General features: G+C 41.1%; 1 protein-coding gene across 1 annotated transcript; it reads right to left on the minus strand.

Moving 5' to 3' along the window:
• Positions 1-5,249: 5,249 nt before the first annotated feature.
• On the minus strand, positions 5,250-20,778 carry apobb.1 (apolipoprotein Bb, tandem duplicate 1). The gene is made up of 29 exons (XM_044049297.1): positions 20,673-20,778; positions 19,833-19,865; positions 19,610-19,722; positions 19,237-19,382; positions 18,997-19,144; positions 18,732-18,884; positions 18,435-18,559; positions 18,261-18,346; positions 17,731-18,175; positions 17,505-17,619; positions 17,175-17,321; positions 16,868-17,079; positions 16,588-16,783; positions 16,325-16,504; positions 16,021-16,224; positions 15,757-15,924; positions 15,462-15,667; positions 15,111-15,293; positions 14,895-15,022; positions 14,588-14,798; positions 14,341-14,513; positions 14,027-14,190; positions 13,795-13,904; positions 13,335-13,708; positions 7,181-13,204; positions 6,980-7,091; positions 6,869-6,892; positions 6,594-6,780; positions 5,250-6,494 (listed from the first exon to the last, which is right to left on the minus strand). Exons 1-29 carry the CDS (start codon positions 20,725-20,727, stop codon positions 5,502-5,504), a joined length of 11,415 nt encoding a protein of 3,804 aa, XP_043905232.1. The 5' UTR covers positions 20,728-20,778; the 3' UTR covers positions 5,250-5,501.
• Positions 20,779-24,370: the final 3,592 nt, after the last annotated feature.

Consider the following 24,370-nt stretch of genomic DNA (forward strand, 5'->3'; position numbering starts at 1 on the left):
CTAATCCTTGCGTCTCGCACCTTGTGCTTTTATACTTCTCCAGTCTTAGACGGTGTGATTACTGGGACTTGGGTATGTGTTGTTCTGGTTCCAAAGTCTGAGCAGTCCTTGTGGCAGGCCAAAGGTAAAAAAACATTTCACAAAGACAGGCTGACTCTGTCAGAACTGGGTGGGGGTTGTATATGTGTGTGTGTGTGTGTGTGTGTGATTATTATTAAATAACCTCCTCTCCTCCTGTTTTTTAAGGTTTGGTGTGTTTTTTTTCAAACTGGAGTCCGATTTTAACGGGACAATGAACACAATACAATTATTCTTACATTTATATAAATATCTTCAAATATTTTGTCTGCCCAAAATCATTTTGTAATCAGATCAGTGTCATATAAAGCTAATATATCAGCAATCACTAACTTTGATTGCCTGCTTGCCGTGCTCAAAGGCCACGGCGCAGTGACACTAAATTTGTGGTATCAGCGAAATGAAAAGCAACGTCATTTATGGAGTCTGGCTGTGAAGTTAATGTATTGAAGATTAATAAAGGTGTTTTTGTAACTATTACTTTCAAATAGCTGCTGTGTAGGTTTGACTATTTCTATTTCTATTACAAAAAAAAAAAAGAAGAGTCAAACGCTGTGCATTTCTGTCTTCTAATCCAAGCCATACAGTAGTGTTCATTTAAATCTCGGTCATTTATGGTAAAGAGAACTTTTGTTGAGAACTTACGTCTTTGTTTATTTCATTTTCACAAAGTTCAAACACAGTTTTCTCCAACTGAACCGAAGGCCGTCCACCTCCACCCTCGCCCCGCATGGCACGAGCACCCGACCAGCGAGTAAAGCAAACAGAACAGAAAACATTGGTGCAAATATGCAAATAATTAAAAAGACAGAATACATCATAATCCAATACCCAAAACTACGGAGAACCTAAAGGGAGATGGGGAAAAAAAGTCAAAATGAAGCATGAAAGATACTTGAAAGAAACATGAAAGAAACATTTTATTTTTATTTTAAAAAGTTTCTTCATAGTACAAAACCCCTATGAAGGAATTATTCAAAATATGAGAAGAACATTTAAATGAAGCGGTGTCTCTGCGTTTGTGTGTTTGACACTCTGGAATAACCTTCCACCTCTGAAGAGGAGCTTCATCAGAAAGCTTGATCATCAGGATTACAACACAAGTGAACCCAAGATAAGTTAATCAGGCAGAGGAAGAAACTTTGGCTTTACTCAAGAGATTTTTTTTCTTTTCCTCTCTTGAATAATAAATAAATAAAACTGTAAATACAGCACTTTAGCACAGAAACACATTTGATCCATTTAACACACATGCCTCAGTGGTCCAACAGCAGGTGGACAGTTAAAGATATAATATGTAATATAATACTAATATTCAATGATCTAACAATGAGAAATATGAATGGGTCTCTACTGTTAAGAAGTGCACTGACAACACATCTAAGTACGTTGAGTGTGAAAATAAAGTAAAGTGTATAGTGACACACGTTGCACGTCTCAGCTTTGGAAACTACTATAACTGCCTTCTGAAAACATATCGTTAGGCAGAGGTGGAGAGAGGATTGAAATATCCTACTCAAGTATTTTACTTAAGTAAAAGTAAAAGTACTGGTCTAAAAATTTACTCAAGTTAAAGTAAAAAAAAACTACCTTATTTTTAACACACTTAAAATAGGTCAAAGGTCACTCACACTTCATGATTCACCTGTCTGTCCCCATCACTCACCTGTCCTCATCATTCACCTGTCCTCATCAACCTGTCTGTCACCATCACTCACCTGTCCTCATCAACCTGTCTGTCCCCATCACCCACCTGTCCCCATCACTCACCTGTCCTCATCAACCTGTCTGTCACCATCACTCACCTGTCCTCATCATTCACCTGTCCTCATCAATCACATGTCGTCATCATTCACCTGTCCTCATCACTCACCTGTCCTCATCATTCACCTGTCCTCGCCAATCACCTGTCCTCATCACTCACCTGTCCTCGTCAACCTGTCTGTCCCCATTACTCACTTGTCCTCATTAATCTGTCTGTCCCCATCCCTCACCAGTCCTCATCAGTCACAACAGTCATCCTTAGTCAGGTATGCTTTTGGGGGCGCTCATAGCGCAGTCAGCTGTTGTGATGTGATGCTAATAGACCAGAACCAAACCGACTCGTGGATGAAAATTCGAAAATTATAACAACAACACAATGAAAGTCACAAGTTACTATTTCCCATGTTTTACTTCAGTCCCCCGTTCAAAACTAACGGCAGGAGAACGATTATAAGACTCCCATACAATAGAATTGTATCACTTAGCCTGATCTGCACATGAGCACAAGTTAAAAGTCCAATTTCTCAATCTGCTGTGAGCCGAGCTCAGCTTAAAAAAACTCATCAAATCAATACAAATCAATCAATACGTGACACGTGTTGTCACTGCAGAGATCCTGGACGTGATGCTTATGACATATAAAGTAAATGATAGGGCAGATACATGTGCATGTGAGTAACGTGATAATATCAGAGAGCAAAAGTCAAAAACATGACTCCAAACTAGTTTTGTTCTTCTTGCTTCATTTCAAACTCTTTTGTTTCTAGCCTTTTTTTTCCCTTCTAAGCCATATATGTTTTGCCTGGAGGCACAGAATTCCTTTATCGTCTTTTGCTTTTCTTTTGGTTTCATGTGCCAACTCACTTTCCCGTGTCCCATGTTTCTCAGTGAATTTAGATCCATAAATGCTTTTGATTCCTCTCCGATCAGAATCCGAAACACTATTTTTTACCAATGAATCTTTGCATTAACATGATTGCTATTGTATTGTATGTATAATTCCTCTGCACTGTTAATAAAGAGATTATGATTTGATAGCAAATGCTTTTACACAAATGAACACACATAAAACTTGTTTTTAGACAGTGAATTCTTAAAATTTAAACTTGATTGATCTAATTATCATAGAAGGCCTGAATGCATCTAACTAATTACGCTTGCTTGGACACTTTTGACTTTCTCAGAGTTGTTGGAATCAGACCCATCATTATTTTTAGACCATTCATCAAACCCAACTAGGATTAGGGCCAAATGTAAAATACATTTGGAAAACTGCCTGACTTCTGAAAGAATTATGACTTTGTGACTTTTTTCAATTCTGATTTTTTTTCCCTCAAAATTCTGACTTTTCAATCCAGACTTTTTTTCCCTCAGAATTCTGATTTTTTTTTTTCCTCAGAATTCTGACTATTTTCAGTTTTTTACTTTTTTCTTAGAATTCTAACATTTAGCAATTATGACTTTTTTCTCTGAAGTCTGACTTTGACAATTATGACTTTTTACTCTGAAGTCTGACTTTGGACAATAGTGACTTTTTAATTAAATTTTGACTTTTCTTTCTCTTTTTTTTTTCCCAATTTTGACTTTTCTCAATACTGACTTTTTCCCCACAGAATTCTGAGCTCAAATCACATGTCACAGTATTTCACAGTCCCTGGTGGTGAATAAATTAGTCTGGTCTACCTATTATGTAAAGACATTTTACACAGGCAGCTTTTATTGCAGGTACTTTACAGTATTAGTGCAGAGGGCATCATCCTGAAAACATTGCCCTATATTGCATCGACTGGTATCTACTTGTTTCTTCAGGAACTGCTTGATAATATGTTCCAGTACTGTTAAGGAAATGGTTCAAGGTCCAATCAGGGGCCCAGTTGAGCATGACTTTCTTTGTTTTTATATTTATTCAAACCAGGAATGTAGCAAGAATGTTTACAGTAAAAAGAAATTCAGTCAGCAGAATCTTGTGGGTTTAAACTTATATTTGTTTGGAAGTTTTTCAACATTATTTTCAATGGGGAAAGTTAAACTGTATTCAGGAATACATGTTAATAACAAATTACATAATCTTCATGTACTCCAGCTTCAACGGGGGTCAATAAGCCACAAATACAGAAGTGCAAAACAAAAGCATATAAATAATATTCACAGTATAAAAAAAGTAGGTAGAATAAACCAATCAAGAATGGATGAATTCTAAAATAAAATAAAGAAAAATATTAAAGACTCCAGAAAAAGTAAATAACAGGCTCATTCTCATACTTTGCATGTTTAAAATATATGATAACTTCTCTAACTACCTACTCACTAATATCTGTTGTATAGCTGTAAAATAAATAAAGATATAAGATTCAGGTTCATTGTTACAAGACGTACATTTATTGTCAATATCTATAAATTTGGAAAAGTAAAAATTGGTTGGATATACAGTATGTTGTATGGAAGCTCAGTGTAGGGTTTATTACTTACCTCGTTTACTGCTGCATTGAAGACGAATGTTCCAGTGACCCCTTCTGTTTCCTAGATGGCATTACATTTGTGCAAATCAAGGCTGTATTTGATAACTACAGGATCTAAGTTTTGACATACTGAACGTTGGTAAAAACTGCCAAAACCGGCACACAAATCAGAAATGGCGAAGCATTTTACAAGATAAATTGAATCCATAAAAGCGGAGCCAAATGGCTCAGTCGTGCCCCCAAAGGCGAAACCTGATAGGAAAAAGCCAGAACTTGGTGCCAGAAGTTGCACCAAATTTCACAAAACTTTGTGAGAATATGTCACATCCCAAGATGAACAACAAGGTCTATTGGGACCATGGCCTCAACTCGACAGGAAGTCTGCCATTTTGAATTTGGCGTCCATCTTGGTGTTTCGCACATTAAGCTAACCTGTCTGAGAACATAAAAATCAGCGTCAATTTGTACCAGACAAAATTTATTGAAAGGTCTGGTAAATTCAAAAGGGCGTGGCCACGGCAACCATTGGAGGTTTTGACCATTCGCCACCAAACAGGAAGTGTCCTGTTACTTTGCCGTACATTGACCGATCGGCTCGAAACTCTCTATGCGACACAAGAGACCGACCCTGAACCCGTCTACGAACATGACCGTGACCCAAAAGGAAGTCAGCACTTCCTTTTGGTGAAGAAGGTGAAGAAAGGTGATTGGAATGACTTTGATGGTGCACGATTGCTGGTGCCAGTATTGGAGAAACTGCTGACATACTGGGATTCTAATGCACAGACATCTGTCATGTTTATAGAGAAAATAGTACTGATTAATCAAGGTGCAAACTCTGTGCTGTAGATTATTGTTTGATTAAATAGTTGCTCTCATTCACAGAAATATTGGACATGAATTACAATAACATTCCATGAATAGAAGAAAACAAACAATAACAGAGGATTGGATTTGAGTATTTATTGAAGGTTTGCAGGAGTTGCTGACAATTGAGCTCCTATACAATGCAATGACACATTTTCAGAGTTTGTACACAGTAATCCATCTAAATTTAGATGACACTACTTGGTGTTAATGTTACAGTTATTGTTAAAAAATATGGCTAAAGAGTTGATTATCCCCTCCTTCCCAACATGTGTTCTGATGAACAGATGGTAGTGTTTCATGTGGACTTAGGCCTTAGCATGTGAGGGTTCCTCACAGTTGGAAGGTAAATGGAAGATCAACTTCAAGTTTTCCCTCACTAACTCTAACATAGGCTTTAACCTCCTCTGAGGTTTGCTGCAGGAGACCGTTAACAGTGTTATTGAACTGGTCCACAACATAGATCATGTTCTCAAATGCGGTATCGAGTTGTTCCATATTGCCATCTAATATATATAGATAAATGTAGGTCACGAAATCCCTGAAATCCCTGACAAGGTAACGATGGTAGGCATTGATGTTGACGAACACTGCATCTAAATAGTCAGATTTGACAGAGTCAACAAACCCCTTAGATTTTTCGACGACAGCATGGAAAGTCTCACCAATCTTCTCTAGCATTGTATCAAGACTTTCCATTTTCTTCACAAAGTCAACCAGTTCAGCAAATACTCTCCTAAAAGTTGTCTTGACCTGATCTACAATTTGACCTATCGTAATGGCATCCCCAATTGGCATTTGCAATTTCACTGCGCTGATGTCTTCCATAAAGGAAGTAAAGTAGACCATTTTTTCATAGATGAAATTGATGGTTACTTCTAGTGTATCTGCAATGCTGCTGGTCAGCTTCTTTAGGACCTCTGGGAGAGTGGTCATCTCATCAGAGCTAGGTAATTTGAACTTAGTCTCCCTTAAGAACTTGATGACAGCATCCATTAAGACCTGGACATTTTTCTGGTACTCAACAATGGTATTCTTGAAGAAGATTGACAGCTGGCTCATTTGATCATCATAGCTCGTGACAGCGTCATAGGTCTTGGACATGCGGTCATAAAACACGGTCTTCAGCTGTTCCACGTGTGATGTGATCTGGTACTTGTCGGCAAACATTGTGAATGAAGACATGATGGAAGGGAGTCTCATCTTCAGCCCAGAGAGCATTAGCTTTGGTGCCTCCATGTTGTAGGCAATCTGTAGATTCATCTTATCTGCACCCTTGGAAGATGATCTGATGACCAAGACGTCAACATCAACCTCTGGGGAAGACTGTTAAACAGAGCACAACAGAATATGGTTTTGAATATATTTAGCTTTTTTTGTATTTTTTTGTAATTTGCTTGTTTAAAACAGGTTATTGAGACTTACAGGATAACGACCATATACTTTTGCGGTCATCTGAGATGGACCTCTGCCATTCAACTGGAAGCCCAGGAACCCAGTGGATGGGGTTGATACTGAGGCACTAATACTATCTCTGCGAGCAGCATAACGAAGGTTCACATCAGTGAAGGTAGGACTGGTGATGTCCACATTCAGGGTGTGGCGAGAGACACTACAAGAGAAAGATACCATTTCAAATGTTCTGAATATGCAATTTTGTCAAAGAGAGATTTGTAAATAATTGTCAATTTGATGTTTACCTGTTATCAGCCTGGCGCTTTTTCCTAAAATATGGAACAAAAAGAGGTTAATTTTTTTAATTTAACTGAAAAGCAGTTATTTTACTGTGTGTGTATTTTAAAACTAATTACCTCAAGATCTGAGTAATGACTTGATTGATATCCATGAGCATGTCACTATGGGTCAGAGAAACCTTGCTAATCATCTTCACAGTATCATCCTCAAAGTTAGCAGTAGTGGATGCTGTTGAAAGACAAAAGAAGAAATGAAGGTGTGTTTCAGAGCAGTTGATATAATACAGTTGCATGTAGTTTGAACATTCGTCTACTCACCATCGAGGTCATATTCCAGAAAGACAATCACAGAGGTGGCAGAGGACTTAACGGTGACTTTAAAGACAGGAGCCATGCCATCGAACCCTGCCGCCAGGTTTGTGCTGTACAGTGGGCTCATAAACTTGGCATTGGAAAATATCTTCTGCTTGGCAGGTGTCACTTCAGCAACAGTTTTGTCAAAGATAGTGAGGTCACCCAGGCTGCTTGGCTGAGCGATATCAATCTCAATATCAGCAGTCCAAGAAGACATTGGTGCAATGTCGATGGTCACTTGAGCACTGTGCTTTCCATTGGTCTGGAAACTGAACAAGTTTGCTTCATTGTTGCTCATGTACTTCAGGACTCCATACACACGGCTCAGGGAGGCTTCAACAGCAAGATTCTCATTTACATTCAGGCCAAAGACTTTGTTGGTGCCATCGTTGAACTTGGCTTCGCTAATAATCTTGTGGGTGGAGCGTAGGCCATCTTTATTTAGGTACATATTGAATTCATTGTCAAGGTGTCCGAATACTAGATAGTCTTCAAGCACAGTCTTATCCACAGTTGCTTTGGTGGTTGATTCCATGGAAATATACTCAATGGTTCCTTCCAGTTTCAGACTATGGTCAGCCTCAGCCTTTCCAACTGCCCTAATCATAGGGATGTTGAAATTAGCTTTCATCCTCAAGGTAGAGGCAGCGTTTGCCTTGGATTTGATGTTTGCGACCAGATTTTGGTTCACTTCCATGGAGAGTATAGACAGGGAAATCTTTCCATTAGTAGCGACAGAGACTGCAGGTTCAAAAGTCTCAGTATTCAAAGTGATGGAGCTGTCGTGAGTGCCTTCAATATGGCGATTTTCAAGCGACACAGAGTTAGCCAACTTGATTCCTCTCTTGGTGGTAAGACTGGTGGTGCCATCAAGTTTGGCTTTTAGACTATCAAACACAGAGACTGTGGTAGCTCCCAGACGGAACACAAGATCATCTTCAGCATACAGTCCAGCATTGACATTCAGATTGATGATGGCAGACTTGAAGGACAGTTCTGAGATCAGGTTACCCATGGAAGGAATATGGAACAGACCCATCAAAGCAACAAGTGGGGCAGTTTGACTTTTCTGATAGACAACCTTGGCATCCACATCAACGGTCTGCTCAGTGGTGATCAAAATGTTTTCCAATCCTGTCCGCTCATACAAGTTATCAATTATGAGACCTGGAGTACGCAAGTCAACAAAAGGCAGCTTCATCTCAGGAATGGTGACGGTAGATTTCAAGAAGTCAAGATTGGCCTCACCATCTATGGCAACGAAGACGCCAGCCTCATTTTTGTTATTGTTAACGGTGAAGTTGTAAAACATTTTGTACTGATTAAGGCGAGCCAGAGCTACTATATTCATCTGTTGGCTGTCAGGTTTGAAGAGTGCCGAGTAGTCATTCTGAAGCTCTATCTTAGTCATCATACTTGAATCCACGAAGACCTTAGCACTTCCTCTGTTTTGGAATTCAAAAGCAACTTCAATAGGACGGACTACAATGTTAATTCCATTGGACATGACTGCAGTGCTGCCATAAAGTTCAGTGTCATGATTTGCTTTCAGCTCAATCTTCATATCGTAAAGGTTGGCATATCCAGATGCCACAAGAAGACTGTTCTTAATGGCTGGGGCCTCTGCCTCGTTGCGGACATTAAACTTGAAGTAGGAAAGGGTGGAACATTCAGCAGTAATTTGCTGCTTCATCTTCACAATGGGAGAGTCTGTCTCACCAGAGAAAGTTAAAGTGATAATCCTGGGAGTGAGTGACAAGTTCAAGTCGCTCTTGTGTTTGACATCCTCAGACTGAATTTTGCCAGTGCCTGCATTGTCAACTGTAAGAGTGAGTGTGAGACCGTCTTGGCGAACAATCGATTTCTGTGTGACAGTGGCCTCACTTCTGATGTTAAAAACTGGGATGTTCACTTCATGAGTGTAAGTTGTATCAAGAGAGGCAGTCATTCCTTCCTCTATCGCAATAAATGCTGTGTTTGTGAATTCAGCAGTGTAAGGTTCAGTAGTTGCCTTAACCGTAGTCTTGGCTTGGGCCTGACCTGATAGGCCATAGAGAGTTACAGATGCCTGGTGATTAACTCCAAGAGCAAGATGGTTGAACTTCAGAGTCTCGGCTATGACAACACGACTAAATTTTGGGAGTGCAATGCGGGCAGTGGTGTCAAGTTTGTAATTAAAGATATCAAAACTTGGAGATGTGGCCTGTGATGTAAGGAATCCAGAGAACTGAGGTGAATTCATATTCTGAGTGGTGTTCTCGAACTCAGCAGAAGTCTTGATGGTGTAGAAGGGAGTTACGAATTTGATCTCACCATAGAGTTTGCCAAAACATGGGACCATCATATCACTTGGGATGGCTGGCAGCTTGATCTCAGGAACCTGAAGAGACATAACAAGTTTTTCTACAGAAACTTGTGGGACAGCGGGGAATGACAACTCAGGGAGGGCGATCTCTGGCAGAGATAACTCAGGCATGGAAGGAAGATAGTTCATTTTCAGGTCTCCAAAGTAAGCATCCACATCAGGCATTTGGATGTCAAAGTTTACAATCATATCAATAAGATCGATTATTCTCTGCTTGATGTCATCAAAGGAAATTGACATGGCTTTTACATTGTAAGAGCCGAGGATGTTAAATTCAGGGATGTCGAGCTGTGTTGGGATTCCAAACTCCACAAGCTTATTCATGCTGAACACCATGGAAGGAACTGCAAGATCGGTGAAAGGAACCGTGAAGGATGGAATGATCCATTCAGCCTTTTTCAGTTCTCTGCTTAGACCAAGACTGATTTGCTTAATCTCACTGAAGATTTTTTGCTCAGGTGTCATCTGCTGTATCATCATAACCACACCATTGAATATGTCAGTGATGGCAGTTATCACTTGTCTATAATAACGAATAGCGCGGTTCAGGTAAGGAGCTATTTCAGCTTTGACATCCATATCCTTAATTTCTTGTTTGACAAATTCAAAGAAACGCTTCAGGTTATTCAGCACAACCTCATCAATGACATCTTTGACTGACTTAATCACTTCTGCAACTTTGATTTCTCTCAGACGCTCCATGATGCTATTACCAGTCAAAAAGACAGCATTAACAAAGTCTCTTGTCTTCGCAAGTTTCTGGGGTAGTTCAAGGGTCCTTATTAGCTCATTTAGGAAATCAGTGTACTCGGTAATCATTTCATTGGTATAATCCACAAATTCATTGTACTTCAATGAGTTCAGCTTTTGCACAGTAGTTTCGATGTACACATTTAGCTGTGTGATCATGTCCTTGACCTCAGTTGATTTCAAGTACTCGATAGCATCCTGGAAGGCTTGCATGCATTTGGTGGGAATGTTTGCATCCTTCACAATCTTGAACACAGCTTGGATGGTTTCCTTAATTCTGAACTGCTGGACGAGCTCCACAGCATTTTCTAGGATGCGTTGAATCATTTTGTCCACCTCAAATTTCACGGTCAACTCTCTCATCTTGGTAAAGACTGTGTTGATCGTGCTGACAATGTCAAATTCCTGTATCGCTTGCATAACAGAGTCAATTATATTGGTGAAAATCTGTGTCTGGGCCATAAAGAACGTCCTAATTTTAGGGTTAAAGTTGATACTTAAAAGGAATTTCTTTAGTTCAGCAACAAATTCTGAAAAATCAAACATTTCAATCATTTGTTTCGTATCCCTCATTATTGACTGCAGCCCAGATTTGAGGTTATACTTGCCGTCAATGTCGCGCAGGAATGCAATACTGCTGCCTTTCAGTTTTTCCAAGTCAATCTGCTGGAACATCTCCATTACTGTGTCAATCACATACACAACCATAGCCTTGAGATCATATTCCTCATTGAATGTGTTCAGCTGCTCCTGTATTTTCTGAATAATGGTTTCAGGGAAGGTGAAATCAACAATAATCTCCTTCATCCTCGCAGTAAATTTCTGAATGACAAATGTTAGATTGCCCAGCAGTTTTTTAACATTAACCTTCAGGTTTGTCAAAGAGGCCTCCACGTCCTGCATTGAAATGGCATATGTTTGGGTAAAGTCACTGAAAAACTGCTTCAGTTGAGTTACTCGTCCTTCAATATTTAGTTGAGAAACAAAGGCATATATATGCTGGGGAAGGGCTTCAAGCTTAGCCTGTATCTCCTTATTGTTGAGTAAGTCTTGCAGTGCCTCAGCAATACGAACAACAAAGCCTTTCATACTTTCCAGGAAAGCAGGCAGATTTTCAATGAGAGGAATCTGAATTGTGTGACTGTCTGTGTTCTTGTCATACTTGACGAAGCCGGAGATGGCGAATTCCTGATTGTCTGCGGATTCTGTGTTGAGCATGTTTGTGAGGACGGTTCCAGAAACTTCAATTCCAGCTCTCTCTGCACTATTGTAAATACTTATTCCCTCAGTGAAGACCTGCTCATTAATTTTAGATGTCATTCTAAAGCTAGTTCTCTGCTCTTGGGGTAACACAACAGTATTCATGTTGTTGTCAAATGTAGCCTCAAGGGATAAGCCACTGTCTAGTCGCTGAGTTAGTGACGCTCTGCATTCATGAGTGCTGGCAAAAGCCAGGGGTTGGGCTTTAAGGAGGAACTTTCCATAGAGCTGGGAACTGTGCTTTCCGTACATGACGATGTCTGCATCAGCACTGAAGATGGCATCAAGGTTGAAATCAAAAGGAACAATGCTGCAGCGGAGGGTGTGATCAAAGCGCATTGGCTGTGAGTTGAAATGATGGTCGCTGGTGATCCTGGCAGCAAGACCAACGACTTCAACCTCAGTGTTGTGGCTCATGTGAGTTCCAAAGAGTTTTCCAGTGGTGCTGCACTTAGCGTTAGCAGTCATGTCAGCATAATTTACCTGATAGGTGTGTTTGATCTCTTCCTCACCATATATGGCTTTCAGACTTCCAGTCAAGTCCATCTTCAAGAACTCTGCCCGCAGCTGAGCCTCATTGAGGAATTCGGCAGCCAGAAGTTTCAGCTTGTTATGAACATTTGCAGAAACAGTGTAGGGTTTCAGGTCAACGGTGATATCATGAGTGTAAGAGCCATACTCACTCGCTGTTGCTTCAACCTTTGAGGTAAAGTCAAGGCCAGAAACGGTAAGGGTGAAAGTGTTGCTATTGTCAACCTTGATGTCACGGATTGCAGCTTTGTTGGTAATGGATAACATAGCTCTTGACGCATCAAGTCCAGCATTGAAAGTGTTTTCCAGGGACAGGGGGCTCTGCAGGGTTGTTGTTCCACTTGTGACCAAACCATCCTTGTTCATTCTCAGAGTAGCCTTGTGTGTGGCCTCATTCTCAAAAAGTTTCATGGTGGCATCACTGTTTACAGCCAGACCAGTGACATCAAGAGATGCAGTCAGCAAAGTGTAGACACGGTTTTCAGAGTGATCTGCATTTGTCTCCATCCTTAATGCAATCTCACCAGCCCCAGCAGAAGCTTCAGCCTGGTTGCGGATCTTCATGCCAAGAGCAAGGGCGTTGGCGTCACATTTCATGGACAGCTTGTAGTCTTTCACAGAAAGCTCAGCAACATGTGTCAATACATCTTCAAAGGCATTGGTGTTAGACACAACTGAGAACTCACCATTGGCAAGGGATGCTGCAATTTTGTTTTGGGCCTTGACAAATGTGGAGTCAAACTCAATGTTAGAATCAATCTTAGCTTCTGGCTTGAATGGGGAGATGGCAAATGACTGAGTGGAAATGGTTTTGCCATACATGGGTCCAGCTTTGAACTCTCCCTCAACGTTGCAATCACCAGAGATTTCTTCAGTATTGATTCCAGTCATACCTCTATGCACAAGTTCGACATCGAGACCAAATGGACTTGTAGCTTTGATCCTGCTGTTGGACTTCAAGGTGAGTTTGTCAGTGATGGTTGCGTCTCCATGTATGTCAATTCTGGCGTCAATGAACTTATGGGACAAAGAAGTCTTCAAATTGGCCTCAACCGAGTCAGTTGTTGTTACCATTCCTGAGCCTAAATAAAACAGAAAAGAAAAAAGATCAATTTTCATTTTTTTTTCATATAGAGCATACCAAACACAAAGTGGGAGTAGAAAACTGTTACTTCAAAGTGTTCCATCAAGTGTGAGTAAAACTTGAAATACCTTGAATCTCTACTGAGAGGATTTCAATTGGGGAGATTCCTTTAATGTCATATTTTGCTGAGTAGCTCGGTGTTGCTACGACATCTTTTCCCACAGCAAATGAGGCCTTCGCTTCATACAGGTTGCTCTTCAAAAGGGATGAAACCTCAGCTTTGTTAAAAAGAGGAAGAGACAGAGTAAGGCTCTCAGGCACAACAAGATTTGGGATAGGAATCTCCATGGAAACGATCTCCAGTCCAAAGTGGGGTAGAGAAATGCGAGGTGTGGTCAAAACTGATGGGAAGTTAAGCTCCTCTGTTGACTTCCCTCCAAGAGGAACAGGGATAGCAATGGTGAAGCGCTCATTGTTGAAGTAGTATACAGCCTTTGCCTCACTGTTAAAAGGACAAAAGTATAATGTTAATGTTTTGGGGATGAACAGCTCGTTTAAAACATTTACTGTAAAGCATTAAAGACTTACGTATTGAGGTACAGTGTCTCTGGCAGGGAAATTACAGGCATAGCAGGAAGTCGGAAATTCTGAATGTAAGGGACATCAGCACCATATTTATCCATGTGGTTGTTTGCTGCCTAAAAAGGACACAAATATCTCGTTTTATGCAAATGTTTGCACCAACAGGTGTACAGAGTGAATGTGCAATGACAATAATTGATCAAAACAAACTTAAGTCATTCAAATCTAAGACTCATACCTCCACAAACTTCGTGAAGATGTGACGGACTTTCATGTCAGTCTGTCCCACCTGTGTGTCCAGAAGTTGGTTGCCATACTTCCGAAACAATTCAGTGTTTGGTAGGTAGGTGGTCTGAGTATTATTCACATCGGACTTGAACGCAACCTCAATCTTGCTGGCATCTGCAAAAGTACAGATCAAATAAAAACACTTTTTTGGTGAGCATTGAAACCCTTCAGTCTATCTAATAGTAAGGTATTTTCTAACAGTGAACAGTGCAATGGACTTGATTGTGAGCTTTGTTATGGAAAGATATTGAAAAGCTACTTTACCATATTTCAATGCAAGTTTCTGCTCGGATGTGGCGTCCATCAACTTGACTGCACTCTTGAGCTCTAGCTCCAACGCTTCACCACGCTTCATGTTAGCTGTGACAGTGGCATCAGCCCTGATTGAGGGGACGAGAAGCTGGACTTGCAGCATGCCTTTGTTCATGGCCTTCAGACTGAAATAAATATTAGTTAGCCACTGTAATGTCAACGTGAAATCAATTTAATTTAATTGTGGTTGATTTCTTACTTGGCACGGCCAACCAGGGAGAGCTGAGGGATGTTCTTGTTGACGAAGTCCAGAGAGATTGAGTGAATTCCTCTGCCCTTAGTGTTTCCATCAACAACACCCAGCCTGAGTCCAGCCTCTACGTCGTAGTCAGGGATCTGTATGTCGGCACTGATGACATTCTTCCTCCTGTTATACTTCAATATAGCGTTGGCTTCAGTGGGTTCTGCGGCTGTTGTTGAAACAAGTGAACATTATTACATCTTGGGGCAACTTAACCAACAAAAACACAATACAAATTGTCTTGTCCACATCTCGTGTTACTTACCTTCAGCCCTCAGAGTGAACTTCACGGAGTCGACTTTGTGTCTGCCCTCTCCCTCCAAGAGGAGCTCATAGGCAACAGTGGCTGTGTACTCGGTAACTTCACCAGTGGGATGGAGCTCCACACCAAATCTATTAAAGGTCAGTGTGATATTTCTTAATAAATCAGTTTCATTTGAAAGACTTGTCTTTATTGTTGGTTTTCGGAGATCTTGCTTACTTGCTGTCTCCAGTGAAGGGGAAGTAGGGGGTTGTCGCTTGAGAGAAAGCATCAGTGTACTGCAGAGCTGTGCAATATTTCATCCCAGCAAAGACAGGAGTGCACTCACTAACATCAACCTTGTCCATCACCATAGGGGGAATGGTCATCACCTCAGATCCAGTCACAGCCACCAGGGTGTTTCTGAAATGTATGTGTTGCAAAGTTAAAATCTGAGTTTGTCTGTTATCTTGAATTTAAAAAAAATCACACTTAAGCCGCACACAATCATAGCTACTATATCTTATGTTGGTCACTTTTGTTGACCGTATTTCAGTTTTCATAATGTCTGAAAGCTTTGCTCAGGCGTACGTCATTTTGATGAGCTTTGTTGGGCTCTTTGGCGCAGGGATGGACATCTTGACTGAGTCGTGTCCCATGGAGATCTTGGCATGGAGTCCACTTTCATGGAAAATGTTGGTGTGCATCTCTAATCCAGAGTTGACATATTCAGGGATGTGGCAGCCAACCTGAGTCACAAACTCAATGCCAGCGGATGGCATGAAGGCAACTTCGGTCTGTTTGGAAACAGAGGAACAGTTGTTGTGTTGATGCTGTAAGTCAAAGCAAGCCTAATTCAATTGTATTCACATTTATGGTTACTTACCATGTCACGAGCAATCTTAAGTCCACCTTTGACTCCAGGGGTGAAAGTACCAGACAAGGCGATCCTCAGAGGCACACCAGTCACAGTGGGCAGGAAGAATTCATTGTCCATGAAGATGTAGTGGGCAAAGATTGTATTGTCAGCCTTAGTCATCAAAGCCTTCATGAGCTGTGGCAGATAAAAAACACACATAGGACATTTCAATCGTAAACACGTCAAACACAACTGTCAGCTATGCTCTATTCATGCGCTACTTGTCCTTACATCAGCGGGGAACATCTTCAACATGCTGTCAAACATCATAATGGCAGAGTAGGCCATCTCTTCGATGTCATTTGTCCTCAGATATCCAAGCTCATTTCCGAGAAGTCTCAGATAAACCATTGCCTCGGGAGTCTGCGCGGTCTTCAGGTCGCTCATCAGTTTTTTGAGGTTGTGGCTGATCTCCCTCATCAGGTTCTGGGTGGTCTGTACATTGGAAAATGTTCATACTGTGAGACCACTTTAATCACTTTGTAATTCCAGTCTCATCCTTACTAATTCACAAAAATCAAAGGCTCATGAGTACCTGTCTCTTCATCCTGTCCTTCTTCAGAGCAGGCATAAAGGTCTGCATGATCTCATTGACTCTGAGCGGCATGTTGTCGGAGACAAAGTACATTGACTTCAGGGCAGTGTCAGGGAAGAATCCATTCTTTCCAAACAGGGCATCAACAGTTGGCTCAAATCCTTTGCCCTCCATACCAATCTGTAAAGGTGACACTTTGTTTTTTAGCATTTGCTACCACAGCTTATCAGATCTAAATATTTCTCCCGGCTCAGATTATTTACCTCCATCATGTCAATTTCGAAGCCAAAAGCCTTGAGGGTCATCTCAAGCATGACCTCCTTGGGCAGATAGTTGGTACCTTCAAAGATCATGTTGCCCTCAACGGATCCAATCTTGTAGTTGCGAGAGAACTTGGTGGGGTCCATATCTGACTTGAGCTCATTGTTCTGCAGGGCATTAAGGATCTTCTCTCTCAGTCTGTGGATGTAAGTAATAGTTAAACCATTAGCTGTAATCAAATCAGGGTGAAACAACACATTTACACAGCTGCTTTCCACTTACTCTTGGGTCTCCGGCTCTGTTGAGGACAGAATGTTGGCAATGTGCGAGTTGATAAAGCTCATCAATTGTTTGTCCTGCTCACTGTGCCTGGCTTCAGCCACCTTGACCAGTTCACTCGGCGTTGGGTTCTTAATAAGAATCAGATATGCGGCAATGCGCTTTTGCAGGGGGCTGGTGTTGTCCAGAAGCACATTCATGAGAATCTCTCTACCCTATAGGAAGAAAGAGATTAAAAATAATGAGCCTATCAGCAACGTAGAAATAGTGTCTTTTAATTTTTTTGAACAGATTCATAACTTTGACTTGCCTCATCAGGGACGGGAATCAGTCTGTATACTTGGATGGCGGCCTGCTGGACAGCTTGGGAAGCTGCGGGTTGATTCATGCACTGCATCACAGCAGTTTTTAGTGCAGGACTGGCAGGCACCACAGCTGGAGCCATATTTCCAATAACCTAAGATCAAACATTGAGTTTATTGTACATTATGTACAGTAAGATGCAAAGGTGTCAAATGCTATTTAAGCTTTGTGTTGGAACATATCCGAGGTTAATGTATCATTTCTTGATGCTGCTTTAAATAAATTTAATGTGTGCGCTACTGCTTCTCCATCTTGAGCCAGTGGGTGCGGCACCTACCCTCAGTGTCAGGAAAGTTTTGTCCTCGTCACCAGAGCAGTCACCCAACTGAGCAGCCATGAATTCAGCCACCGAGTAAATCTCAGGGATCATTTTCTCCTCGGCTTTGTAAAACCTGTAAGAAGAGAGGAAGTGATTGTGTCTTCTTTTTTTTTTTTTGAGCATGAAACCCCCATTTGATTCACCATAACCCCAGATGGTATTCAGTGTGGTTCACATCACTCACCTCTTGACCACGTTGCTCAGGGCATACATGATGGGCTTGCTGGGCTTGTATTTGGCCATTTCAAGCATGTCGTTGATCAGGAGGGCGGAGGGGTTTGACACGAGTCCCATAGCGAACACTGCGGCGTCGACCTCGACTGAGGAGCTGTCCAACTGTCTGAGGATCTGCATGATGCCACTGCTGCACTCAGGTGTTCCACACTGGGCCAGCACCTGGTAGGTCAGCACACGGGACACGGCGATAGCCTCGGTAACGGCGGCGCTCAGGGTGTCGGCCTTCATCCCACGGACGGTGGTGACGAGCTTGTGGAAGAGGTGTGCCCTCCTCTCGCCTTCAGCCTCGGGCAGATTGGCCAGTTTTCTCAGGAGCTTCAGAGCAGATTCTTTATCCTGCACAACACTCCTGTCCTCAACAGCCTCCATGTGAAGACCCTTGACAACATCACCTGTAAGACACAAGTATCACAGTGTAGTCACCGTGACGTACATTTAACTTCACAACAGTTAACTGTTAAAAACAAAGCAGCTCACCTTTGTTAAAGATTCTGTCGTTGTGAGGAGAAACCTGAACCAGGGTCAGTTCTTGCTTTCCAACATTGGTAACGCCATATTCGCCCCTGTAGGAAGAGAACGTGGAGTTAAACACGTGACATCATCCTTGTCCTGGGACATACTCATAGTAATGGAGCATGGTGTGTGTCTTACTTGTGTGAGAAGGGAATGAGGATGTGGTTCTCAACGCAGGAGCCGGAGGTCATGTGCTTCTTCTCGTTGTCAAACTTGTAGTTACAGGTCTGGGAGCTTCGGATCAGCTGAGCCAGAGGGTAGTGCTGACAACAAATGATGACGATGTGAGTATATAAAAGAGTCTTGTCTGTGTATTTTTGTAGATAATGGCAGTGTACTGATGCGGAGAGTACACCTGCTGCTCATTGTCAAAATTATAAGCTCCTCTTATTCGTTGTTTCCAGTCTTAATCACGAATGTAGTTAAATGTCTTACCATGCCAGAGATGAGTGCCAGGGGGCTGGTGTGATCTCTCATTGGGGAGAATTTGTCACATCTGGACAGATCCCTGCGGAGGCTGACGTCAGTCGCGATATCCTCTCTGTTGTTGACTGTGTAGGACGTCTTGCACATGCCATGGATGGTGGGCTGAAATGAAGATGCGACGGGTTGTTGTACGTCATTTTATGTGTGTTATACTACTGAACACCATGAAATATAGCTTTGACAGCGCTGTTATTCTGAGTAATGATGAGTTTACCATGTTCTTGTTCTTCTGTTCTTCGACCACAGGCACAGCCAGGGCAGAGATGATTCCCCTCTTCATGTTCAGGATGGTTGATGTCTCGCCCACCTCAGGGTACAGTTTCACGTCGTATTCACCCTCGATCACAAACTTCAGAGGATATCTGACAAATAAAAGGATTTCAATCAGAATTGCGACGCAAAAACAGACGATGTTGCATGTGTCGTGTGTATAAATGCTCATGAAGAGGCACACCTCTCCATCTCAGCGGCGAAGGCATCCGAGGTTGGCGAGGGTCCGAACACAGGGTTGCCCACTGCGTCCATATCAACCACCTCACTCAGGCTACAGCCAGTGGTGCGGACGATGAAGCTACAAGTCTGAGGCACTTCGATTTCAACCTGAGAGAGGAGAGGTAAAAGTTCAGCTTCTCTCAGTCTTTGAGGCAGGAAAAACAAATGACACGACCAAGGATTCGATTCAATTCAGACTCAGAGTGTTCGGCCTTCTGCCTCAAACCGATTAGGGGAGGAGAGAAAGAAGTTAGTGAAGGAGTGAATAGAAGAATTGAAAGGAGAGACAATAGAGAAGAGACAGAAACCAGAATGATAAGGAGTGTTTCTCGTACCTTGCAAGAGGCCTTGGGTCCGTTCTTGAGCGATGAAGCTCCATTGATGGCGTTCAGAGATTCGGCCTCGTATTGGTATTCGTATTTGTGCAGGGTCTTGTACCGTTGGGCCACTGGAGAAGACAATCAGTTATTACCAAAGACGAGAGATAACGTGTCTATTTATGCATCAGAGTTTTGAACTGGATGATGTCTAATAAACGTTCAATTGTGGGTGACTTACACAAGCAGGTTGGCCGGTCTTCATTTTGAGCCACTGTGCAAAGAAAAAGGTCAGACAGGTCAAAATAGACAGGAATAATTTCAGCGTCGCTTGAATAAATATTGCAACCCTCGAATGTTTATCAAGGCAAAGGAATTTTATTTGTATAGCACATTTAATACGCCGAGCTAAACCAACGTCATTTTAAACGGAGCAGAAACAATTTGCAATTTCAAAAGTTTGTTGGAATATGCTGTGAAACGCGAGTGCGAGTGAATATGTATCCAGATAAATGGGCATAATTCTTTGCAGTCTTTTACTTGACCCTTAGAACACAGAGCATTTATGCTGCTTTTTTCCACCATTATCGTGTTAAAACGTATATACAGTGTTAGCTTATATCCTTCCCCACCCCCCACCACCACAACCTATAGGCAAACAAACTATATGAACACACCTGAGCATAAAGCACTTCACATATTTTTATAACTCGGATTAAATCTGGGAAGTTTGGAAATACAACAAACCAAAATAAAAGGAAAAAAGGTCAATTTTCAGACTTCTGCACAATTATCACTCTTTTGACGACACATAAGAAGAAAGGGAAAAAAAATGCATTTTGTAAATCTTAAAGACGTGACCCATAAACACACACACACACACCGAAACTTCCATAGAAGAAATTGTGTATTCTGCCACGTGAGCACTAAGTTAAGTTAAGTTAAATAAAACATGCTTAAAATGAAATTGATGAAAATGGCTGGTTGAGTAAGACCATTTACAGTTACACTTGATTAAACAATTTAGCAAACAGTAGGATATAAAAAAAGAGAAAAGACACTTCTTCTCAGAACTACTCACGAGTCAAGGCTGATGTGCTGAGAAGCAGCAAAAGGCAGAGCTTGGAGTCGCCCATGATGGGTTAGCTGAAGCTCTCTCCTTTGTGGATGCGAGTACTCAGATGAGACTGACTCCTCAGCTGCAGCTCTGGGCTTTTATAGCGCGAGCTGAGCTCACTCAGATGAATGGGAGGCACAGACAGTGGGGGTCTGAACACACGCTCAAAGTCCACCCTGCTCTCCTGTGTGGAGGGACAAAGGCAAAAGGTTTGAAGAGATACTCCTATCTCGACGCATGGGCTTCGTTACAGAAAGGAAAGACATTTTACAGATTCACCACAAACTCATAGTTTGTGGTGAAACTGTAAAATGTCTTCCCTTTCACTGCGTTAATGTTAAAGTTAAAGGTGGGGGTGGTGATTGGCTGCACGTAGGATTTTTTGATTGAAGCACAATAAAGGCACGGTCTTAATAGATGCTATTCATTCTACGATGAGTCATTCGCTATTATACAATGCAGATATCTCGTATCTCGTTCATCAATTCATCAATACGGAGTTACATTTGCATGTGATTGAATTAGCGTGCGCATTCATCGTGGCTTTTTTTTACTGTGAATATTCATGAATTTATAAAATACTTGCACACGGCTGGTCTTTCTTTCTCTTTGATTGCCCACATTTTAAGCAGATTCTCGGAGATGCTGCTTTTAGAAATTGAATTAGGTCACAGACAGACACTGATTAGTGTGAACACTGAGTGATCGAGGTGTGATCCGAAAACACAAAGTCCCCTCAGATGTGAGACAGATAGTGAACTTATCAGCTGCTTTATCCGTTGATGATATTAACCCTCGAAAAAAAAAAAAAAAGAAGCGGAAAAGACAACATTTCCCTTCTATGGTTAATTCTGGAAGTGTCTTGTTTGTGCTGCATTTATTGATTGCTACTATTTATTATTAAGAGGCTGTTTTATTCACTTCTACATTCATTTGGTTACATATTTGAGTACAAACTGTACCCTCATAATAAGATTAGATGCTCGCAAACGTTGACTCGGTTTGATGGCAAACCTTGAACTATAATCAAAGGTTATGGATCACTTGATTCAGCCTGCCGTTTCGGACCCGGGAGCTTTGTCACGTGTGCGGTGCGTGCAGAACATAAACACAGGCAGCTTCCCTCAAATGTAATCCTCAAATTTTGTGCCTCATTCTAAACGTTTTAAAAACGGATTTTAAAAATACACATTCATTATCATGCACACAAATCCTACTTTGTGCACATTGTGAAATGGCCTGGTGCAATACACCATCATCAGCACCCTCTCCCGAAGTTCGTCAGCTCCAGACAGTGTTTGCACGGATGATCGTGTACACAGAAAAAGTCCAAAGAACAATCTTTTTTTTTCTTTGTAAAAATTATCCTTGTCAGCTTGTAAATGGTGATATAAGCTATTGGGGCAGAGACCTGTGGCGAGGTTTATCCATACAGGCCCTCGATACAATTGAGCAGCATTCAGATAAGAATTTGCAGGAGCTCAGTGATCAGGGGACACGCTGCGTACAGCAAGGGAAAGCTTTTATTTCAATTGTAGGTTCTCTGGAGACAAATCGAACGTGTGTATGAATGGATTTCTGTACGTTGACCCTGATTTGCTGTCGGTCCGTCCAGGTTGACCAGTGTCAGCTGAGATTAGCTCCAGCTCCCCCTTACACCCCTTTAAAGCAGTGGTTCCCAACCCCCACAACCTATTGCTTTGTTTCCTTTTTTCGATCCCGGTGAGTCTTTGGTACTTTTACATTTCTCACAACGGGAACGTGATCAGGTTTTGGTGATTAATAGCTTAGTAAATTGAAAGGTGGACCAATATTTGGGTGATACTGCCTTCTAATTATCCAGTAGAGTGCTTGATTGGGATGCACAAATATAATTACATTAACCTCACAAACCACCCCCACCCCCATGTGATCTCTGGGCTTGGACCCCAGGTTGGGAACCATGGATTTAAAAGATAATAGATTTAGTATGGGTGCCTTTTTTGTAACCTTTGGTGATTTTTGTTGCTGAGGTTATCATTCTGCTTGTGTTTGGTCTTCGTAATGTAACTTTATGTGTACGTCATCTGAAAGTGTGTTTCGTCAAGCAAAACTATCAGACCTGACTGAGGGAGCGTTTGGGTTTTTTTTCGAGCAGTAGAATTAACCTCTGAAACTTATTGTTTGCTGCTTCTACTTTGTTTGTTTTGCAGAGCTTGCTTGTTGTAAGGTGAACTTGAGTGTCATGAACACTGCCTTTAAATAAAACTTTAAATTATTGGAATATTGGCATAATTAATTAAAGAAAAATTGGCAATGTCTTATCTGAATATAATCAAATGTACAATTGTCATTTGGTTTACCAGTTCCCCTGCGGGTGTGAGGCAATTTGCGTTCACACTACTGCTTGTATTTTATATGATTAAAGTAAAGAAAGTTAATCAAAGTCATGAGCAGTAGGATCTTTTTTTTTTTAAATGCTTAGTGGCACACTATTGCTTGTATTTTATATGATTAAAGTAAAGAAAGTTAAACAAAGTCATGAGCAGTAGGATCTTTTTTTAAAAAAAATGCTTAGTGGACTGTTTTTCTGATTTAGATCTTTCACAAAAACAGGGCTACTTTAACATAAACTGACAGAAGTCTTGAGCACATAATTACTGTATGCACACATGCATGCATGCATAATGTTTGACAGAACATTTAACATCAAAATCATTCTCCTACAGTCTGGCTTATTAGTCACTCTGGTTGTGCAGACATTGGCTGAAAGTCCAGACACAATGAAGTCATGCACAGGGTATCACCACGTGTCATAAACAACATAATGACATATTCTTCCTCAACTTTTATCAAGAACGACCAGATAGAACTTTAGTCCAAACCCAATAAAACCTTTGCATTTTTATCATGTACAGTACAGCGTGAACTAAATGTATGCACATGCTGTATGAAGGCACACACGTACTGTAAAGGATAAAGAGTCGCGCCTGCAGGAACTAGCTTACTCTTACTCTGCCACGAGGGGGCAGTCCATAACAAACAAGATCCTCTAACATGTCCATAAGTGTTCCCAAAAGGCTGGGAAGGTGACATTTTTGGCCACAGGGAACAAATTAGTCAGGAACTCCGTTGTGATATTTTTTGGGGAGCTTTTTAATTTTCTCATGTCACATAGGTATAAATGTTCTTTCTACGCAATGTAAACAAGGTTGGTCACTATGTAAATGCACGCTGCACATTAAACTACAAAGAAAATGTTTTTTTATTAATTGATCAGGGTAGTTGATTAGAGTATGCATAAAAATAAAATACATTGATATAAAAAGTGAAACTGACACGTGCATGCAGCCTTCTTGGCAAAATCCATCCTGATTTTAATTCAGGGCAAGGGTAACAGACCTCAAGATAACAAGTCTGCAACCAGAGCAGTGCTTTGACTGCAAGATGAAACTGTTGGGCAAACATTTACATAAAGTATGAGAAAATTTTTACATTTTATACCTGAAAAAAAACATCAAATAAATAAATCAGATTGGGGAAAAACTATGTATGCTGATAGATGTTAGTCTGACAGCCTTAAACAAAAAGAGCTTGTGCCATTTAAGGTGTTAATAACATGGATTTAATGTCAACTGTAACATAACAAACTGTATTTCGTTTCAATGAGCATGTGTTAACAT

Source organism: Solea senegalensis, linkage group LG17, assembly GCF_019176455.1.
Source record: "Solea senegalensis isolate Sse05_10M linkage group LG17, IFAPA_SoseM_1, whole genome shotgun sequence".
Taxonomy (NCBI): domain Eukaryota; kingdom Metazoa; phylum Chordata; class Actinopteri; order Pleuronectiformes; family Soleidae; genus Solea; species Solea senegalensis.